Here is a 22918-nt window from a genome sequence, read left to right as displayed (position 1 = left end):
TTGGGGATGAAATTTAATATAAGACAGTACCTTATTTTCATAGAAACATGGTAGTTCTCACCCTTAGGCCTCCCTCACACAGGGCGTTTTGTACAGCGTTTAGCGCTGCATTTTCAGCCCAGCGCTAAACGCTGTACAAGGCTCCCGCTCATTTCAATGGGGCTGCTCACACAGGGCTAAATCAGAGCTTGCCGCCGCTGATTGGCTGAGACAGTCAATGAAGGGCTGCGATTGGTCACCGAGCCAGCGCCGGCAACCAATCACAGAACTCTATTGCTGGAGGCCGGGTTCTCAAACCTGGCCTACGGCAATAGACTTGTGAGTGCAGGGTAAGCCCGGATCAGCGGCAGAGACGAGCGGCCGCGACCCGGACCGCAGCGGCTAAGTGAGTATTACTTTCTTTTTTTCTCTATCTAGCCTAGCTCGGACTGATTTTCGGGGTAGGGCTTCTATTGCAAGCCCTCTCCCCGAAAATTGGTGAGCAGTTAACACTGCCAAAAACGCGCACCAAGTGTTGCCGCATTTTTAGCAGTGCTGAAACTGCTGCCCATTCATTTCAATGGGCGATGCAGGGCTGAAAACGCCCAAAAATAGAACATGCATCACCGTCAAAGCGCAGCGTTGGAAGGCGCTGCGTTTTCAGCCCTGTGTGAGCAGCCCCATTGAAATGAATGGGAGTGTTGTACAGCGTTTAGCGGTGGGCTCAAAATGCAGCGCTAAACGCAGTACAAACCGCCCCGTGTGAGGGAGGCCTTAGGTGTCTGCAACACTATTTGTTCTGTCGAAAAACTGAAGGAACAGAAGCAAACTAAGCTTTTTTTGAAGGCTCATTGAAATCAACAGGAAGAAAAAAAAATAATAAAAAACACCTAATTCTGTTTCTCTGAACCACAAACAGAACAAAGACGGAAATCCCCAACCCCAATACAGCTGTGAACGAGCCATAATGGGGTAATAACTAGTGCAATATGAAAAGAAAAGAAGATGTCATACTGGTAGCACATAGTACGCCACTTGGATTTTCCAAAGAGCATCTCTGTAAAGCTAAAACCAAAACCTGGCAGGTGGACTAAAATTAATTTTGCACCACTTGATGAAATATTGTAGTCAGCAGTATACTAAAGTCCTTTATTTTGAAATGTTGTGCAACTTCTGCAGTTGTGCACTTGAATGTGTTGACTCTCAGACAGTCGTGGTTATCCTGGTCTAGAGGGTCAGGGCTGTTGTGCTCAAAAAGCAAAAAACTACCAAGAATCTGTAGAACAACCCCCACTCCCTTCCCTCCCCCCAAAAATAGATAAGGGCAGTCTTACACCACTGTTGGGGATTCCACTTTCCTGCTTCATTCGGGGAGCAGAAAGGGGGAATCCTTGTGGCCGAACAATGCTGTCCCTGGACTGACAAGAAGAGTGCCGGACGGACCCCATTGACTAGAGTGGGCTCAGCCAGCTTTTCGCCCAGTTGCCCGGTAATTGGACAGAAGTATTTCGCAGTATTCTCAGCTGGATATGTGACACAAACTCCGACAGGAGGATCCAATGCAGAGGTCAATCTGAATAAATTGCCATTTCATAAAAATTAGTCCAAACGATTTTGCACTTCTCAGGAAGCTTCCCCAGAATGGTCTTGTTATGTGTATATCCCGTGTGCAAAACCATTTTTGGTCCAAGGGCCACACTGTCAAAGGCTGCAATAAAATTTCCCATCTGAGACATTCATAGCCTATCAACATTACATGCCCTAAATGTCTGACAGTAGGCGGAGGTTACTTCTTATACAGAGATTGCTGGTCGGCTGCTCCCTTGTTCTGCAATCTGGAGAAGATGAGACAAGGCGGCTGCAAATCTCTCCATGATAAATTTTTGGAAACCATTCCAAAAAGGAAAAAATTGGAGAGAACCACATATGTTACCACTAATTCATTTTTTAATTTTAGTCATTGGCTGGGCAATAAAAATTGGGCCGATTTTTGTCAAATCTGATCATCCCGATTCAATTTTTAGCAAAAAAAACCAAATAGCCAAAATAAGCAGAAAGGGCCGGTGTGTTGGCTTAGCAGTGCCGCCTTGTAGTGCTGGAATTCTAGGTTTGAATCTGACCTCGATGGGGATTTGGACCTGAGACCCCATCACTGCAAGGCAGCAGTGCTAACCACTGGGCTAACATTGCCACTGGCACCACAACCTGCGCTGTTCGAGGCGGCCAAATTAGAGAAGTAGATTTTTACTCCTATTGAACACCGAATCGGGAGAATTCGTTAGAATCGGGAATTTTGATTCACTATTTTTTATTTAATGGGATTGGTCAGTGCAGACCTGATTATTTCAAAAATCGCTCAACACTAGTGGTCAGCGCTCTACTTGTCTTCTCACTATCCTGTGGATATGAAATACATTTTTAAAGACAGGAATAAGCATTTAAGAAGGAGCGCTTTGGTTAAAACCGAGTGGTTAACACTCAGCGGCGCTGGGATCCTAGGTTCAAATCCTACCAAGGCCAACATCTGCATGGAGTTTGTAGGTTCTCCTTGTACTCTGGTTTATTCCCACACTCTAAAAAACATGCCAATAGGTGACTTTAGGCATTATGAACCCCAATGGAGATAGAATCCATAACAAGCAATGCAGCGCAAATGTGTTGCGATTCCCCAGGTTGGGAATCTTGGCTTCCTTATATTGTAAATTCTTAAGGGATTGAGAAAACTGTGATGACCCAATACTGTGAAATATTTCTGATGACTCCTTTTTTGTATTGTGTTGTACGATATGCCCAATAAACGTTCCTTTAAAAAAAAAAAGTGCTGTGTAATCTGTATGCAGTATATAAAAGGTAATTACTACTACAACTAATATACTGTGTCATGCCTAATGACATTTTCTCTCTCTCCCCCTCCCTGACTCATTGGCTGGCTTGCCACCAATTCTCTCACTTCTCGATGTCGTAGAAACATGAAATTTGGCACGAGCATTAATTATGTCCAAAATAGGAAAAGTAAAGGGGTCACAACTCGATTATTCAATTCTAAGCGCAGAAGGATTAGCGTCCAAATTTTACGTACGTAATCTAATTCTCTCACTTCCCGATGTCCTAGAGATTTGAAATTTGGCACAAGCATTGATTAGGTCATAAATAGAAAAACTTAATGGGTCCCAACTCGATTATTCAATTCTAGCACAAAAGAATTAGCGTTTAAATTTTACATACGGAATCTAATTCTCTCACTTCCCGATCTCATTTTATATGAAGGAAACGTCGCATGGTTACCTCCTTGTGGTGTTTCCTGGGTAACGCAAAGAACCATGCAAAATGGTGAACATATTTTTTTCCTTGGTATCTCTAAAGTAACCACGAATTCATAAGATTTTCCGTGTGAACACCAGATAAACACCCGTACCAAAATTAACTCGGGCGAAGCCGGGTATATCAGCTAGTCCTCTATATGTCTGTACCAGCCGCAAGGTGCAACCCCCAAAACATAGGGGCTGCACAGAATGTCAGGTGGTTGTGAGCCCTGCTGTATTTAGTTAATACTGTACAAGTAGTATCTTGGCCCCTTTTGTATGTTAACATGAATCTGTCATCAACTTATGCTGCTCTATTAAAGGGCAACACATCAAGAAAACAAATGTGCTGGGCTATTAAACTAAAAAAAGGGCAAAAAAAAAAAAAAAAAAAGGTTGCCCAAGTAAACAGCAGCCTCATTTATGCCTTTGCTGCATTGACAAGTCCAGCGCTGTCCCCGACCCCTCACTAATGACTGACAGCTGTTCTGTATACAATCCACAGCCACCAACCACTGGGGATGGGAGGGGTGGAGAAGGCACCAGACTCATGAATACAGCAGACCCTCTATTAGTAGGTGTTACACAACACACTAGTTTGTAGAGTGGCCCTCTGCACCAGACATATAATGTGCACTTCTCTAGAATTTCTTCCCACATGACTGTGTTGTAAGGGGTTAAACCTGCAACCCCTCTCAGACTGTTCTGTTTTGTCAGGCAGTGGCAGCCTATTCTTACAGCATTCCATTCCTACATACTTCATGCAGAAAGGTCCCAAGGGACTCCTCAAATATTTCCAAAAACCCTTTTCTGCACAGGGCAAAAATCCTTCTATTGATGCAGATAAAATCTTGTGACCGCTCTGACAGACAGCATTGTGCCTCACACGCTTAAAGGGGTAGTTCGTAATAAATAAAACAAACCACAAAATAATCCTGCTCCCTATGGATAAAAGATCGTACAACCACTCCCCTTCCTCCACACTTTATGCCAGGTCTGTGTGGACAGACTGCAATTAGCCCATTTATGGGACTTCACAGGCTGCAGCCAATCACTGACCTCGGTACTCTAATGCTAAGGTTGTGATTGGTTGAAAGAACGCTATAAATGCAGAGTCACTGTTGACAACACAGCTTTGGCACTGGTGCCAAGAGGCAAGTAGGAGTCGTTTTAATACGTTTTGTCATGGGGAACACATTTAAAAAATAAATAAATAAAAAAAATTATATGCAAAAATATTTTGACAACCCCTTTAAGGTGAACTCCCACATGACAGCGCAGGACTTGCTATGGATCCCTGCGTTTCCCCGGCTAGGACAAGTGTAGCTCATTCTAGCTGCCATAGCATTGCAGTAAAACCCCATGCATTCTCTTACTGTAGGGTTTTACCCCACGGAACACGAACCGCATCGTGCCCGCTGTGTGTAAATAGACACTTAGTAGAAAGGGGGAATCTTCAAAAATCTGTTATGAATGACAGACTTCAAAGATACTGAAACTCTGGAAGACAACCGGAGCCCATTAGGATTGATCCGTAGGCACTTGTAAACACATCCGGCATAGGAGTAATGCCTCCATTGTGAACCGAAGCCATTATACAAGTGTGAACATGAAAAGTAGAGAGGGACGCCGAGACCACCTTGTTGTGCAAGCAGAGCATTTTTTTCTATTGTAAGCAATAGAAATCGGAATATAAATGTAGCAAAATTGTGACTTAAGGGGTTGTCCGGCCGTGACAAGTGTATGTAAGCCCCTCTGTATGGACATTACAGAACACTTTATAATATACTGTGTGCTTTCTAAATGAGCCATACAGAAGATATATACCCCCCATGTTTACCATTCCATCGTTCCTGGATACGACAAATTCTCCGTCCGGTCTTTTCTTGTCGTGCAGGCGCAGTAGCGCTTGTCGGCTCTCAGGAACGCACATCTTCGCGCATGCGCAGTTCACTTGGACGTCCGCACTGAAGCCAATCCTATCAGCAGCGTCCATTGGCCAACTGTCAGCTGAAGGGCAAGCGGGATGGGCGCGGGGGGGGTCACTGTTTCTGCTGGGGATGCTATTGTGGGGGGAGGGGGTCTATGTTGCTGCTTGCTGGGGATGCTATGGTGTGTGTGTGTGGGAGGGGGGGGGCACAGTTGCTGCTGCTGGGGATGCTATTATGGGGGGCGCTGCTGCTCTTGGTGGGGATGCTATTGTGGGGGAGGGCACTGTTGCTGCTGGGGATGCCATTTTTCCATTCATCCAGGCTAGTTTCTTCTTTCTTTGTTGTGCATGCGCAGTAGGGCCTTTTGGCTCGTGAACGGGCATCTGAGTCACTGAGCATGCGCAGTATCATCACTTCCTGGTTTCGGCTTCCCCACTCTCTGGTGGCAGCAAGAGTGCGCACGCTGAGGAGTGGAGAAACAGAAAAGTATCATAGGAAATGGACGGCGGCGCAGAATTACAAGGAGAAGATAAGTCGGATACAGGTAAGTGGAAGGAGTTTTTGGGGTTTTTTTATTTGTCATGCTGTATGTTATAATGCATTTTCTTTACAGGGCATTAGTAAGGGGGGGGGGGGGCACACTTGGCGGCTAGACAACTTCTTTAACTATGAATCATTCCTTTCACCCTATGATCACACTGCCATTAGAGACTATTAGAACCCTCCATTGGTAAGAATGGAGATTTGATTGGGGGGGGGGGGGGAATGCAGCTTGCAGCTCTATTCTTACAATCAAACCGGCAGAAACCATAATAGAACTTGGCACACCAACTTTAGAGTGTTTCCTAGGCAAATCCTGTTGATGACCTATCCCTCCAGTTAATTGCCAGGGACTCACTGCTCAAGATCCCCAGTGATCAGCTGATTGCCTGTCCTCTGTCAGTACAGCAGGGCTGGATGGTGTTATCAAGGTCAGAGGTGAAGCATCACAAAGGGCTTCTGCTTCCTACTACACTTCAGCCTCTGACCCGGGTGTCTGAGCGGGAAGTGTAATAGGAGGCTTCAGCTCCCATTGACTTTAATAGGAGTGAAGCCCTCTGACACTCACTTCCAACCGCACTGCACTGACAGCAGGCTGGGCAACCAGCTAGTCACCGTGGATCCCAAGTGGCAGGTCTTCGGAGAATAATTACCGATGACCTAGGATAGGTCATCATTAGGATTTGCCTGGAAACCCCCTCTAAGGCTCCGTTTACACCTCTACTATACATTTCTATTCTTCAGTGCAGTCATAGCAGCCAAACAACAAAATGAACTGAAGCGCCGGATCTGGTTGCTGATAGAGCCCATTGACTATAAAGACCTGCCGTTATACCATTTAGCATTTTCCTAGACGAAATAAGGTAGATTGCAGGAGTATTTACGTCAAGAAGTTTATGTCAAATCTGTGCCCGAGGCCTAAAAAAAAATAAAAAAAAAAAAAAAAAAGGCAGGAACTGAACACCAAACAAAGGCAAATTCGGGTGCAAAGATTTGTGGGAATTCGTAACAATTTTAAAGACAAACAGAACAACATGTCTCAAGTCCTCTGAGAACTAAGACCACAGGATATGAGGCTAGAGCTTCTTTCAGCACACACTCTGCGCCAACCATGGGAAACAAGTTCTACTATTTCTGCCAAGGCCAGACAAGATGTAATCTGTATCTCCACCACCACACTGATAAGGTGTTACAACAAAACATCAGACAAGTAACCAGCCATTTCTGAGACAAATGTAGAATAAACTTTCATTTTCCACGCTTTAAAATATGAAGACAGTTAGGCTGAGTTCACACGGGGCGGATTTGCAGCGGAAATTCCGTGCGGAGTTTCGCCGCAGCAAATCCGCATGCGGCCACTAATCCCGGGATTAGCCAGCCATGTGCATGAGATTTCTCAGAAATCGCGTCCACACGGGACAGCAAATCCGCTGTGGCTAAGCCAGCAGAAGCTGCCGCTGCGGATTTGCCGACCGCATGTTCATTTTTTTTCCCCGCTCCGGCCGCGCTCTCCTCTATGGGAGCACCGGCCGCGGCGGAAGAGCGAGCAGCCAGGCCGCTTCAAAACCGCCGCAGGTTTTGAAGCTGTGGTTCACCCGGCGGAAATCTCACGGTTTTTCGCTGCGGCCAAACCGCGGGATTTCCGTCGGGAATCCGGCCCGTGTGAACCCAGCCTTAAAGGTTCCTCCAACTTCAATAATCAGATTAATCAAATCAGTGAATGCTGCTTAGTGGAGGCACCAGCGTTGAAGAGTCTTGATCCTACTTATGGCACCAGTAATTTACGGGACCATGACGTGATGAAACGGTTGCTTAAATATCCCTGCAGTTTACGGCTCTGTCTGTTCTTCTGTTTGTAGGTTTGGGTCACGTCTTCCATCAGAGATGCCAGAAAAAAATATATATATTTTACAGCATGCCATGCTATTTTGCTCTCAGTAAGATGAAAACCGCCCAGAACCCATTCTAGTCAACGGGTTCCATCATTTGACAGATTCTGCACGCCGCTTTCCTTAATTCGTCTGTTCGATAATGAAATAGAACTAAAATACAAAACAGAGCCGAATGTGTGCAACAAGTCAGAATGGGACTCCATGACAGAGGAACTTCTAGGTCTGACACAGATATTACCTCTTCTACATAAAAATCTGTTATTACATAAAATGCAAATTGGTGTCAGGTCCCCTTTAACAGGACCTGCAACCATCCATGCGGGCCAAGTGTTTGATCTGCAGCCCGCAGTTCTGGCTGCATACATGTTTTGCTGTCCTCCGTGACCTTCCAATGCCTTTCCAAACATACTGGGTTATGCCTTGGGAAGATTTCAAAAACAGTTTAAGAGGAACATAAAGAATTTGACAGGCTGAAACGGGTAAAAACAACCGCATGTGGCTACGAACCAGGACGCTACGGCAGTCCGTTAGCCTGTTTAAGGCATTTTTTTCCTGGCTTCTTCGTTGAATAACAGGAAACCAGTTGATGGAACGTAATCCGAAACCCTCCATTTCCGAGCTCCTCAAGTTAAGCAGCTGTTACTTTGAAGAAAAGTCCGTCGGATTCTAGAAAGTATTCTAGTTTGGATATTCTTAAGAAGTCCCTCGCTGAACTATATAGGAGTCTATACATCGTCATGTTTCCAGGGCGCGTCCGAGTCATTCTTGTGATCGTCGTAAACCATTACTAAACCTAAAGTACAGCTCTCCACCCTCTTACTGGATCAGCTAACTAAACAAAGGAACGGAGCAGCCAGATATAGACTACACTAAAGCTTGGTCAAATACAGGAGAAGTACACCTTACTGAAAGCAGACAACCTCAAGCTTCGGGTTGGATCTATACCAGGGTTTGCCACAGGTGTTCTTACTAAAGGCTATCCTGAAAACATGACCTGGGCAATGTCTAAGAATTTCTGAAAACCTGACCTGTTTGGGGTCCCTGAGGACTGGAGTTGGGGAACACTGGCGTCACGAAAGAATTGCTACACGGGATAAGTTCTCCATAATCATGTTAAATGAAAATCTATAGTTTAATTTTACTTATTTATAAGAATCTCATACATATTCCACGACGTTTTCCAGAGATAGTTTTCACTTACATTGTAAGTGCTAATGAGGAAAGGGTTCCCATCTACATTTACTTATGCTTTTGGAGTATGAGAAGGACACAAAGAAACCACACAAACACGGGGGAGTGGCTGCTCAATCAGTCTGCACATAAACATTGCTGCTCCCCTATATTGCAATCTGGCTTGCTGCATGCTACCAGGTTAAGCCTTTCCTGTGGTATATATCCTGTATTGGGCTTATTTTTTCTGTGAGTTGTGTCTTTGACCATTTTTTTCTCACCTCAGATTTTATGTAGTTAATTGTGAGAGTAGGTTCTGGTGTACGCGTGGTGGGCCTAAAATACTAACACCTGCATTTATCAGAGTGCGTTTTCTATGCGTGCAGTTTGCTATAGATGCTGGAGGAGCCCAGGCTGGCATGCCAGAGTGGCACACTTATTTATACAGGGCATGCCACTGCTTAGTCAGCGTGGGTTGTACGCCTGTATGTGTGGTGCACCCATCTACGGCGATCATCGTGGCATCGGTTCATATTGTGCGGACTGGGTTTGCTAGCAGTCACCCCTACCCTACCCTGGGTTGAGTGGAGTGGCTGCTCAATCAGTCTGCACATGAACATTGTTGCTGCTCCCCTATATTGCTATCTGGCTTGCTGCATGCTACCAGGTTAAGCCTTTCCTGTAATACATATCCTCTATCTGGCCTATTTTTCTGTAAGTTACATCTGTGAGCATTTTTTCTCACCTCTGTGATGCAACCCAGATATATGATCTGAAAACTACAAACCGCTTTTATTGTCTCTTGGAAGGGACCTGGAGGGCTGGGCAGGGGTCCCTATGTCATGGTTTGGCAGGAGGTGTGCCATTAAGATGGATATACTGTTGCTATATATTTTCCAGACTGCACCGTGCTGTCCACGAGGGGTCCTTTTTTCATAGATTGTGTGGCCCGATTCTCAAATTTATCTGAAGGGGGGGGGCATCTAAGGAGGCTTAGCTGTAAGAGTCTGACCAAGCAGAAGGAACGGGGCGGAGTGGGCCTCCCTGATCTCCGACTGTATCATAAGGCGGCAATAGGAACTTGCATATTGGACCTGTTCCATCATGTGTCAGACAAATTATGGGTGTCCATAGAAAGAGCAACCCCTTCGAGATACGTGGGGCTTTTTGGATCCCGGGGAGGGTCAACTGGGAGAGGTTGGAAGCATCGGCCGTGATGGTCCCTCTACTCAGAGCCAAGTGGTGATGGAGGGGGTGGGGGAAGGGGCGATGTAGGATCTTTGTCCCGGGGCCCTCTCACTCCTTTAGTAGGGAATCCACAGCTCCAGTCTATGTTGGGCTTACACAGCCTGGGGTTTATGCCAGGAGGGGCGGAGGCCAGGGTGGCAGAATTGATGGGACCGGAGTGGCTTGCGACATCTGACGGACCTGTGTGGAGCGCAGGAGATGCCCCCGGGCTCTTCGATGCAGTATCTCCAGATACGCAGTTATTTGGGAAAAAGAGGCTCATCCCCTTAGAGAAGCTGTGCATCGGAGGCACCCAGACACGTTCTCGTTGCTCTACAACCAACTGCGAGAGCAGCGCCTGGATGGTCACTCCCCCAGGAGGATAGGGGTGTGGGAGGAGGCATTGGGCAGTTCCTTACCCGGAGAGCTAGTTATCAGTTACTAGAAACTGGCATCAAACAGGCAATGGACAGTAAATCATAACAAAAGGAACACCCTTCATAAAGAGCACTTTAGAAGGATTTTTGAGCACAAAATAATCATTTGCACTCTTGCTAGTTATCACATAAGCCCACATTGGTGCATATATACCAGTTCTCCTTTCTGTTCCGGGCCCAACACTCTATTGAAAAGTAGGTAGGGTTTGTTGGGAATGGGCATGGCTACCATGGACTGACAAACTTAGTTTATGCTTAAAAGTTGTGAAATTATACCAGAAAAGTATGCAAGGTTGGACATGGAATAAAAATTCTGTCTAGGAGCACCAAGGTGTCGGGGATGCACAGAATACATGATACTAGTGCAGAAAATGCCAGCCTTAGTACATTACCATCATTGTTTGAAAAGTCATAGACCATTTAAAATAAAAAATCTGTCAGCAGTTTTGCATCGACAGGGGAGAGGGTATTATTAAAATCAACTGCCCCCGCACTATGACGTGCTCTTGAAGTAGGACCTCTGGCTTAAAGGGGTTGTCCAGCGGCAGCAAGTGGGTCTATACACTTCTGTATGGCCATATTAATGCACTTTGTAATGTACATTGTGCATTAATTATGAGCCATACAGAAGTTTTATACTTACCTGCTCCGTTGCTGGCGTCCCCGTCTCCATGGTGCCGACTAATTTTCGGCCTCTAATGGCCAAATTAGCCGCGCTTGCGCAGTCCGGGTCTTCTGCTGTCTTCAATGGGGCCGCTCGTGCAGAATGCCGGCTCCGTGTAGCTCCGCCCCGTCACGTGCCGATTCCAGCCAATCAGGAGGCTGGAATCGGCAATGGACCACAGAGAGAGAGGATCCCGGCGGCCATCTTCAGCAGGTTAGTATGAAGACGCCGGACCGCCGGGATTCGGGTAAGTACTACCCGGTTTGTTTTTTTAACCCCTGCATCGGGGTTGTCTCGCGCCGAACGGGGGGGCGGGGGGGAGGGGGGTGTTAAAAAAAAACAAAAAAACCCGTTTCGGCGCGGGACAACCCCTTTAAGTGCTCTGCTCTGGCCAATGAGCAGCTCCACAGCTACATCTTTATGTAGAGCTGTAGAGGCGCTCATTGGACAGAGTGCAGAGCACTTGAGTCAGAGGTCCCGCTTTCAGAATGCTTCATGACGAACAGGGGATTAAAAGCTAATTTTCACAGTCCTAATGATACAAGCCCCCAAAGAGGCAAGTAAATTTCCCTGACCCAGCACAGTGCCGTCAGTTCTGAATGTCATTTTTGCGTTTGTACTCCCTTGCATTCTCCCACTTCAAGCTTGCAAATGGGCCATAAACTGTATGCTAATACATCCCTGGACTCCTAAGCTTGGAGAAATAGTATAGCGGACTTCTAGGACTCCTGTATTTGCAAGCAGTGCATGGATAGATCTGGGCTGGCAGGAGGAGAATGAGTAGAACTAAAAATTGGGATCTATGTCTTAAGCTATTTACCAACTACTGTAGTTTAAGGGGGTTTTGGAGATAAATGATTAATTTTAGAGGGAATCTGTCAGCAGTTTTGACCATGCAAAACCGCTGACAGTGCTAGCTTGCAGCCATGGAGTGAAGTTCAACGTACCAGTGTGTATGCGTCTATTAGCAGCACTGAGAAAATATAGTTTTATTACAGTACTCTTCACTAGGGCAAGTGTCTTGAAGACAGTCCATCTCCTCAAGGAGCTCAATAAAGGGGGCCAAGTGCATCTTAGGCCTCATGTCCACGAGGAAAATCAGGCCTGCTACAGTTTCTCCATGGAGAATCCGTAGCAGGTCCCTCCTGCCCCGCGGACACGAGGGCTGAAAAAAAGAATAAATTCACCTGCTGCGGGCCGTGCGCGTCTTCCCTTCTTCGCGGCCGGATCTTCTTTCTTCAGCCCGGCGGATGTGCTCGCATGCGCCAGGCACAATCGCTGGGCCAAAGAAAGACGTTTCCGGCCGCGAAGGAAGGAAGACCTGCATCGCCCGGAGAAGGTGAGTTTAATTCAGGCGCGGGTCTCCTGCGGATCCGGACGGCTTCCATAGGCTTCAATAGAAGCCTGCGGGAGCGGTCCCCGTGGGAGACCCGCACTAAGATGGAGCATGTCCATTTTTTTTCATGCTCCAGAAATTTTTTAATTCACTTTTATTGACCATCCGCGGGTATTTATCTACCCGCCGGTGGTCAATGCATCCCTATGGGGTGCGGATCTGCGTGCGGGTGATCCGCTGCGGATTTTAATTCTTCTTTTCCCCGTGGACATGAGGCCCAACAGTCCCTCTGCACCGACAGCTGTAGCAGCCCCCTGGTTGGACACTATAGCCTGTCAGAGCTAAGGAGCGAGCTAATGAAGACAGCCATGTGGACTTCAAGGAGAAGGGCTACCTTCAGGGTACTTGCCAGAGCGGCTGTTAATAAGAGCATACACACGTATGCATGTTTAAACCATGTTCCATGGCTCCTATGTAGCACTGACAGCAATTTTGCAGGGTCAGAACTCCTAACCAACTCCCTTTAAATTGGTCGGGATGCATTTACTGATTTTTACCTTGAGTAGAACACACTGAAAATGTAATAAATTTATTTTCCATTAGGAGTTGTTGGCCTGTTGCTATTAAGTAACATACTGGAAAGAACAGTTTTTCGACACATTGTATCGGTAAACTTACTGTAATGACAATGACACTACTGTCCGGCTTCCATTCTGATTGCTTGTAGGCTCCAAACTGGGCTGTTGCCTTTGCAGACTCCTTGTAACTTGCTATTAATACGCTGGGCTGAAATACAGAGGAGAATGACATTAGAAGACAGAACAAGCAGGCCTCTATAAAACAAAGAATCACAAATAACCGTGGAAAGTTTGTTTCTGAAAGGTAATGTATCAGAAAATAAGTTTAATTTTTTTTTTTTTTTTTAAATATCCACATAAATATTCCAGTTTTCACACAAACCACTAGGGAACTCACAATGGGTTTATGCTTCTGGTTCTCTGTACTCGCCTGTCAAGATTTCCTGTGTATACTGGGACGGATCTGCAGTCATCTTCATAAAGTAATCTCATTACCAAGAGAGGATGGCCAAGTCCATGACTTAACTATTGCACTGCCAGAGGCCTTAAAAAGGGTAACGGTCAGGACCTCTATGCTGCTCTAGTTGCTGGCAGCAGGGTCCAGTGACAGGCATGCCGATTTCAGTGGTCTGTCACTTACACAGTAGTTTAGTGGTTCTGAAAAGCTTACTTTTGAAACGTTGCAGTGCTGGACTGGAGAGGAGTCTAATGAAGCCCATGTGTGCCCTGTAAAGTTTCAAAAGTAACTATTGACAAAACCACTAGACTGACTGCTATAAATAACAGACCGCTGAAATCAGTATGTCTGTCACCATACACGGCTGTCTACAGTTTAGACAGGTTCCTTTTAAATAAAGGTGCATTTACACGGCAAGATGATCGCTCAAAATTTGCTCAAACTGCAGTTTGAGTTACAGTCTTGAGCGCTTACTTTGCATAAACTCTTAAGTAGCTAACTCGCTACTTATGAGCTTACTAGTGTGTAAATGAAGACTCCTGCTGTATACAGAAGACAGCAGGAGCACCGTCTTCTGCAAACAGCTGCTTTGCTCTCGGAGCGCTCGGCTGGTATCCCGCTGAGAGCTTCGAGCAGGGTATGCAGAAGACAGCTAGAGCACTGACAGCTGGTTACCAGCTGAAAGCTGAGAACAAAGCAGCCAAGAGCTGTGAGCAAGATACCAGCTGAAACAATACAATCAGCAGTATCCCGCTGAGAACTCAGTGAGTGGCTCATCGCAGATTTTTAGCCAACAATTAGACAACTATTATCGCTTAAAAGATGGCTTTTGAGCGATAATCATGTCTAAAAGGGCCTTAAAGCAGGACAGTACACAAGCAGGAAGGCTCTGCATGCACCTCCCCAGGCACTCCCTAGACGCTGGTGGAGGGTGCTAGACTATCTCTTAACTCCTTAAGGACACAACAGTCCCCGACCACCACAGCATCCTGTTAAAATAAAATGTAACTCCCTTATTTAGCCATCGATGGCGCTGTATGAGGGCTTGTTTTTTGTGGGTTAAGTTGTATTTTTCAATGGTGCTATTTAATGTTCCATGTAATGTACTGAAAAACTTTTACGAAATTCTAAGTGGAGTAAAATGAAGACATTCCACCATCTTTCAGTGCGTTCTGTTTCTACGGCACACAAACTGCAACAAAAATGACATGGTAACTTTATTCTATGGGTCAGTACGATTACTAAGATACCAAACTTGTCTAGTTCTTTTCCTTTTGCTGTACTACTTTTTTTTAAAATTATTTTCTGCCGCCATCTTCTGACTGCAATAACTTTTATTTTTCCGTCGACATAGTTGTGCGAGGGCTCATTTTTTGTGACACATCTTGTACTTTATGATGGTACCATTTCAGTATATATACGACTTTTTGATCGCTTTGTATTGCATTTTTTCTGGGAAACTGTCCAAAAAAAAAAAGCACATTTTTTTGTGTTCATTTTTTTCTTTTTACAATTAGTAAAACTTTACAGCTTTTTTTTAGGCCCCCTAGGGGACCACAACTAGCGATGCCATAGCATTTAGACAGGACGGGAGCTAGTATCGCTGGCTTACAATGAGGCGGTAGGCGCACGGGAGCTAGTATGTTCAGGGACAAGTGTCAGGCATAGTTTGCCTGACACTAGTCCCGTCTAAATGGGCTTTAGGCAGCCCTGGGGCTTTGTAGAAGGCCCCCGGCTACCATGACACTTGCACGGCTGTCTGCGATCTCATCGCAGGGGAGGGGGTCGTATGGGACCCCCGAACATCATTCAGGGGATTTAAATGCCACTGGTAGTTAAAGGGTTAATAGCGCTGGTAAGCCATGTGGCTTATTGCAGCAATTGCCTGCGGGTCTCAGCTGTAACAGCTGACGACCGTGCTGTATGAAGAAAGGTCGCCCGCAATCTCTCTTCATACACACCCAACGCTGCAGGACGTAAATGTACGTCCTGGAGCGTTAAGGCCAGTGTAGACTGAGAACTAGCAGGATTTTGCATGCGGGAGCCTGCAGCGGAATCAGACCCTGTGCCCGGTCAGCATCCACGCGTACCTGTATTGTGGATGGATAATCTGTAATGTGGATGGACCTGGCGGCTCGCCGTCAGACATGCGCAGTACAGATTTAAAATTTTTTTCCCCCTAAGCTGTCATTAGGCGATGATGCGGAAACCACGATCTTTCCGCAATATAAATCGCGGATGGGCCGCAGGTCGGACAGCTTCCATTGACTTCAATAGAATTCAAGTGACTTTTCCTCCGCTCTCAAAAAAAAAAAAAAAGGGGGGGGGGGGGGGAACAACAATTCGATTCTGTGGACGCAGACCGTGGATTCCGCAATGCGAATCCATTCGTGTGCAGCCGGCCTTACCCTTCTGTCCTATTCACTGCAACTGCCATAAAGCGCACACCCTACTGCACTGTCTATGCAGAAAAAGTGTGCGCCCCCAATATAACAGCCCCCAGAAAAGATTCCCCGTCAAGGCCTTATCCATCCTGGAGGGGAAAGCAATTCCGTAACAAATGTGGTTTCTGATACGTCCTGGCTATTAAAGGATTTGTTTGGGCTAGATCACTAGAAATAATCTGGTCTGTCACAAAGTTATATGAAGAGTAACATAGCTGTCAACAGCACTTCAAAGCAACTGCAATCACCAGGTCGGCCTCTTACAGAAGAGCTATAGGGTTCGGAGGAACAGTCACTTCTCAGGCTGTGTAATACCTGCATTTTATAAGTCATTAGGTCCAACACCATAAGGAAACTAGAGGCATTCCCTTATGTCTAACCTCACCTGCTTGCCAGGAAAGTCTGTACAATCCCTGAACAGTACTTCTAACGAGCCCACGCTACCTCCGATCCACACATGTCCTAACAAGAAGAAAGCCTACTCTTATTACTCATTCCTTGTATGAAGACTTAGGAAAAGCAGCTCCATGTGCGGCTTCTACACCAACCACCAGTCTGTCTCCGACTCCCACTACTGCTTTTCAAGGAAGAGTAATGATGTAAATCTTGGGCCAGAAAGGCAAACCATTGCATTTTAGATTTTTTTGCACACCATTCACGAAACCGCTGATAACACGAAGAGACTTTATAAAGAGCGTCCCCAGGACAAGACTCCCGTCTATGGGACAGATCTGCTCTGTATGGAAGACTCATGCTCCGGCGGACTTATTGTATGGCATTATCTTCTGCATGGCTGCCATATAATACAAGATTTCCAATGTAGTAGACTCCAGGGGAAAATAACCAGGGTGGTTCCTATCGGAAAGGGTCTCTGAGGAGACAACCCCTTTAAGAGGGAGTTGGTCATAATAAAATCGGCCCTCATCACACTACCCTTGATAGGTATACTAGGCTCCCAAGGCCCTCATATCCATGTTGTACTCCCATCTAAATCACATCCAAGACCTCTCACAATACTCCCCCGGGCCTGCTGAAAACTCTGATACCATCTTTGACAGATGACTTCCTTCCAAGAACTGCTAGCATACCCGCTATTTGCTTCTCCTGCAGCCAATAACAAAAGGATACAGTTCTACATTGTACACCAGCGCTACCTTACTCCAGTGAGGCAGCAGAGAATGGGCAGAACTTCATCTAAGTGCATTAGATGCTCACACAGCTCTGCCGATTTTGGGCACATGATTTGGGAGTGTCTCTTTATTCAAGTCTTCTGGCAATGGTCACAGACTTCATTTCGGAGATTTTGGAAATCCCTGTGAGTACTAGCCCTGAAATATGCCTCTCTGGGATACTCAATGAGACTTGGCAGCACCATCTTCGAGAGATACTTTTCTTAGCTAGTAAAGTAATAGCATTGTGTTGGATGGATCATAGGAACCCCTCAGTGTCAATGTGGCAGAAATTGGTCAATTCAGTTCTCCATATAATTATACAGTTTATAGGGTGCAGATACCCAGGAAAATTTGATAAGGTGTGGGGTCTATGGTGCGGTTCCCCAATAACGTCCTATCCTCCATGATTCAGAGACATCCTCATTAACCAGCACATTTCTGGGCTGGAACCAGAGGCCCGCTGACAATAGGTCTAAACTACTTCTCCTTCCCACTATGTAAAAACTTACACTTTTGGGGTGAATTGCCCCCTTTGTCATATGTTCTCAGTTGTATGTTAATCTGTCATGCCTTTTGATGTACTACAATGTTACTAAAGAGGTTATCATTTATTTACTTTTCAATAAAATGAGCTTTTAAAAAAAAAACAAAAAACAAAAAAAACAAACGCTACTATGATTCTTGGATAGTTAAAAGGCACAGATTCCAGCTACGTAATCATCTCTGAACTCAACTGCACTCCTTTTCGAGAAAGCTTGAAAAACAGTCTATGCTCTGTATGCCAATTAAATATCTAGTAGTCAGCTGTAGTACTACTTCCGAGCCTAGATGTCCCGGGATGCATTACAATACAAAACACACTCACTCCGATCAATGCTTTTGTAGCCTTTGACAGTTTTATACATCTCTAACATATTTTGAAAATTGATTGTTCTTAAAATTGATTGTCTCGATGCAGATTTGTCAGTAACCAGGCTTTGTGTGCCTTTATTGGGCAAAGCACCTCTGGCAATATGAGATTGGAAGTGTGAGTTTCAATTACAGATGTAGCCAAGTTTAACCTATGATGAATTTCTGCAAAAAATTATCTTCTCTTAAGCCATTAAAGAAAATTTTTCTACATAAAACCCATTAATAAACCTGTAGCACAGAGCAATTATAATGCATTAAGAGTCAACTTAAATTTGTCTACATCTGTAGCTTTGAAAAGTCATTAAAAAGGAACCCATCACCAGCCTACAGAACGATATACTTATGGTTCTGTTAGGGCAGGTGACAGGGAGCCAAGTGCAGTATTTTTCATGCTTGCCCACTTGTTGGTTCCCACCCGTGAAGTCCATACGCCAGCCAAAAATCTGACTCGAGTCCCATGCGTTCCCTCTCGCAGACTTGTATAGGAGAGTGAGCGCACACATACTTTTCTGTGGGAACTAGTACCGACTCCCTGTCACCTGCCCTAACGGCACCATAAGTTCATTTATGGTGCTTTAGGCAGGTGACCATTTAACAGAGGTTCACTTTTCCGCCTGCATTGTGGAGGTCTTCTCCATAAAACACATGAACGGTACAACCGTTTGCTGTAACAGACAAATACAATGTAACTATACTAATAAAACACAAACAGACCACATTACTAGCAATTAATGCAGAAATCCAGGTAGTCCCAAAAGGTTTACCTTCTTTTTCATGCAACTATTTAATTAGAACAATCCGTAGTGCTTGTGAGCTCTCTAGAGTCAAGCGGATTACTCAGGGATCCTGTTATTGTTAGAGGAACTGCAAATAAAATGCCTTTCTGGGAGCCTACTGATATCACTGAAGGCCTGTAGCTCTCCAGATCAAAGGGCTGGCATTATTGTATCTTGATGCCACCAGGAATTCCTGGTGGAGCCAAGATTGACATGGGGGTGACGCCCCCTGTACCTGATTGGCTGCACAGGTTCTTCGGCAGCAGGTCCTGGAAGGGCACTAAAGATTTTTTGAGAAAGGATACAGTGGCCGCCGGCACTGCAGACGCACACCCACATCTGCATGTACCTTTTCCTTTGGCGGGGTAGGAAACAGAACCCTGGTCAGTGATGAAGCGCTGCGCGGCCTCAGGATCAGGGAGCCCAAGGCGATTGGTCGCTGTGAGCGGGGGACCCTGCGTCACCGAGCACACATGCGGCCGACGGCACAGAGCTGACAGCCGGCGAGCTGGATGGAGGGCTGAGGCCGGAACATAGGGCTGAGGCGGAGGTCAGGTGACACTGAGCTGAGAGGCTGCACTGTCTGGATACATTTCTGCCAGCCGTGGAGAGTTAGCCTGACTGTTACTGTTATTTTTAAGCTTACATTACTACATGTAAATGCTGCCATGTTACAGTGGTAACCTGTCAGCCTTTACAGGTAATGTAAGCCTAAAGGCTAACCCTCCACGGCCGGCAGAAATGTATCCACACAGAAGTAGGACCTTCCAGCTTTGCGCCTATCGGGAGCTAGTGGCGCGAGAGAGGTGTTCCTCCTGTCAAACCCCTAGCTTCCGGTGGCGCCAAGGTACAATACTACCCAAAGGGCTTCACAATGTCAAGACTTCCAAGCCTGCACTAAATTTTTGGATGGTCACAAGGAGGTCTTGGTCACCTCCTGGTCAGTATCTCCTCTATGGCTTCATGTGGAGTCAAACATACATTAAATCGCAACTTTATAACAGAACTACCCTTTCACAAATGGAGCTTCCCTTATGGAAAGTGAACACATGACTCTTGAGTGCAGCACAAAAATGAAATCCAGAAGCTTCCTGTAGATCATTTCAGTGTGAAGTTACATTAGACCGTGGGTGGGGTTTAAATGACCTGAGACCCTTCAAACAAGGCATGGTCATCGGTGTGGGACTAGTTGGGGCTGGCATTTCAAAAACTGCCACCGTTATGGGGCTCTCTCATGCTACAGTGTATACAGAAAATGGTATGATCGAGGAAAAACATCCAGTGACAGAACGTGGTGGATTAAAACATCTCAATGATTAAAAGGGGTCCGAGGAGGATTGTCAAGAATCATTCTGGGGTACAGCCCGTGCACAAATAGGCAAATTGCAGTCAAATACAATGCTAATGCTCCAACCAACGTGCCCAAATGGCCAAATCGTTCCTTAGCACAAATGGGCTGTAACAGATGGCAATAATACTCAAACTGCTTGTCTGCTAAGGCAATTCCCCACAGGCAATCGCGAAAGTGAATGGGACTTTGTAATGTTAAAGTCGCATCACAAAGCGTGTTTGTAGCGTTGCAATGCAATAAAAAGAAGCCTGCATAGGAATACATGGCAGATTTTAAAAATAGCACATCGCCGGAAGATAGAGCAGGCCACAATTTTTTATCCTCTCAACATCGCATCAGTGAAAACATTGCAGATGGGAATGAAACCACTGTACATCACTGGTTTCATATTTTGCTTTTTTTACTGACTAATCGCAGCAGGGGAAAAAAATGAAAATTAAAATCACACGATTTTCTCACCTGTGTGAAATCACCCTGATGCAAGACTCCAGGATGCAAGCAAGCACAAAAATTGGACCACTGAGCAGAAAAAAAAAAACAACAAACCATTGTCTGGTCAGCTGAATCCAGATTTCTGTAGTGCCATGCCGATAGGAGGCTTAGAATTTAGCACAAGCAGCATGAATGGATGAACCCTCCCAATCAGATGTTCAGAGCATGTCAGTACCTCCATTTAATATGTGGCAACTGCCGGATGCTCTGTCCACACGGGCCAATATTCCTACAGAACAATCACAACACAAAGTGCTTCCGCAGGCCAAAGGAGGTCCAATGTGCTAAAGGCTTCACTAATAAAGTGGCTGTGTATTCGGCTCTCCATGGCACAGGACAAGGGTGGTGCTGTGTTTCGAAGAAGGCAGACTTTTTTTTTTACCTGGGTAATCCCGGTGGTTGATAATACGGTAACTTGTGTGATACATTGTCATAGTATCAAATGTACACGGTCACTCTCAGAAAAACAATGCAATATTGTGACAATGAGATTAGCGCGAGTACAATCCTACCGATACACAGTGTTTAATTCACGATTATGCGTCACCGCCCACTGCCAACGTGTCATCCGCTGTACTGCGCGTCCGAGGGGTGAGCATGGGGTCTTTGGGGGAAGGGGGGGGGCGGCACTGTCAGACTCCGCTGCGATATTCCACTGGCGGAGTCGCACACGGCCATGGGCATGTGGCCTTAACTTAAAAGGGTGTATTGCGTACATAATACACAAAAAAATAAGACGTAACGGCAAACTCTTTCCACACAGAAATGTTTTAATACAGAAATGCAAGTCAACAGGGCTTGCACTGTCTATACTACATGCGTATTACAGCCCAAAAATACACCTACGTGAATTAGACCCGAAATGAAAAATGTACATTGACACCAGACTTTTGGTGGAAAAAAAATATATAAAAATCATCAGAATTTAGCAAATTGTTGTGCCCAACTTGTCACATTTGTGAAAGGCAGGCAGAGTAAGGGTAACTTCACACGGGCGAGTGCGATATCGGGCCTTGATTCACAGCCCGATATTGCGCTCCCTAACATGCGATTTCCCCGCGATGTGAAACGCATTTCAAAACCTCCTCGCATCACTTCGGGGGAAGTAACAATTCTTCACCACAGCGGAGGACCGCGGAGATCCAACTGTTGTCAATGAGGAAAGCTTGCATGGCGTGCATCTAGCTGACGGTGCGATGCTGCTGCTGGCCTCATTGAGAACAATGGGCGATGTAATGGCACGCCCAGAGATAGAACATGCCGCGATTTGTGGGTAAAAAACACAAACATGTGTATTACCCTACTCAAATGAACGGGATTCATATTCGTGCGTCTCGCATCGCACCAATCTCACGCCATTTTCTCGGCCGTGTGACAATGGCCCCAGTTAGAGGAATATACTCTTGTGGCCAGACAGATCGGTGCGAATCATAGTCCAACGTTTAGCCTTCCGGTGTACAGACTGGCTAAGGATGAAACGCTGTCCGTGTAGAGCACCAATCACACCAGTGCATGGATAGTAACGGTGTATCAGGGTTGTCTTGTAAAGACTTTGAACGGCAATTTGACAGGTTTTTAACCTCTAGGTACAAACCATGAATGGAATCTCACCTGCAACAGACGGAAACTTTAGAACCGATGAATTCATACACAAAGTATTTTATAATTTGCAGAATGTTATAAGATCATTATGAGCTTTATTTAATTTAGGAGACGGGATGAGCAATACCACCTGCAATATTTTAGTACTGCGGTGTACTATGCCTGTCAGTGTGATGCTGACAGGCATGCCATTGGGCCTTGCCTCTGGTGGCCAATAGGTGTACAAAGATGGCAGGCCCGGTGACCAGTGTCCACAGCTACCCATTTGCACTGCTTAGTTGTGTCGAGAGGGGAGTGATAAACTCAGCCATTTGTCAGACACCTTATATGTTGTGGTCACCCATGACTGCATTTAGGCTGCCTGTCCACAGGCGTTGTTGCGTTATCCGCGGCGATAATCCGTCCAAGTAGCCCCCTGTCCACGAGCGAAGAATCGTAGCGATTCTTTGCTCGCGAGATTCAAATCACGGCATGCCGCGCTCCTCCGTGGTGAGCCTATATGTCAGATAGGTTCACCGCGGAGAACTGAGAGTTCTCTCCCCTGCTCCCGGCCAGCGTAATATCGCTAGCGATATTACGCAACACCCGTGGACAGGCAGCCTTAAAAGGGGTTTCTGGCCATTTATTATTGATGACCTATCTTGAGGATAGGTTAT

General features: G+C 45.8%; 1 protein-coding gene across 3 annotated transcripts in view; it reads right to left on the bottom strand.

Moving 5' to 3' along the window:
* The window catches only part of RIC1 (RIC1 homolog, RAB6A GEF complex partner 1), a 104385-nt gene that overhangs the window by 62006 nt on the left and 19461 nt on the right, over window positions 1-22918 (bottom strand). For all 3 annotated transcript variants that reach the window (XM_066604246.1, XM_066604248.1, XM_066604247.1), the window contains exon 2: window positions 13157-13264. In XM_066604246.1, coding sequence (XP_066460343.1) covers window positions 13157-13264 — 108 coding nt within the window. The remainder of the gene's footprint in view (window positions 1-13156; window positions 13265-22918) is intronic.

This window comes from Eleutherodactylus coqui, chromosome 5 (assembly GCF_035609145.1).
Source record: "Eleutherodactylus coqui strain aEleCoq1 chromosome 5, aEleCoq1.hap1, whole genome shotgun sequence".
Lineage (NCBI taxonomy): Eukaryota > Metazoa > Chordata > Amphibia > Anura > Eleutherodactylidae > Eleutherodactylus > Eleutherodactylus coqui.
Note: the sequence above shows the minus strand (reverse complement) of the source record. Positions and strands in the feature narration are given on the sequence as shown.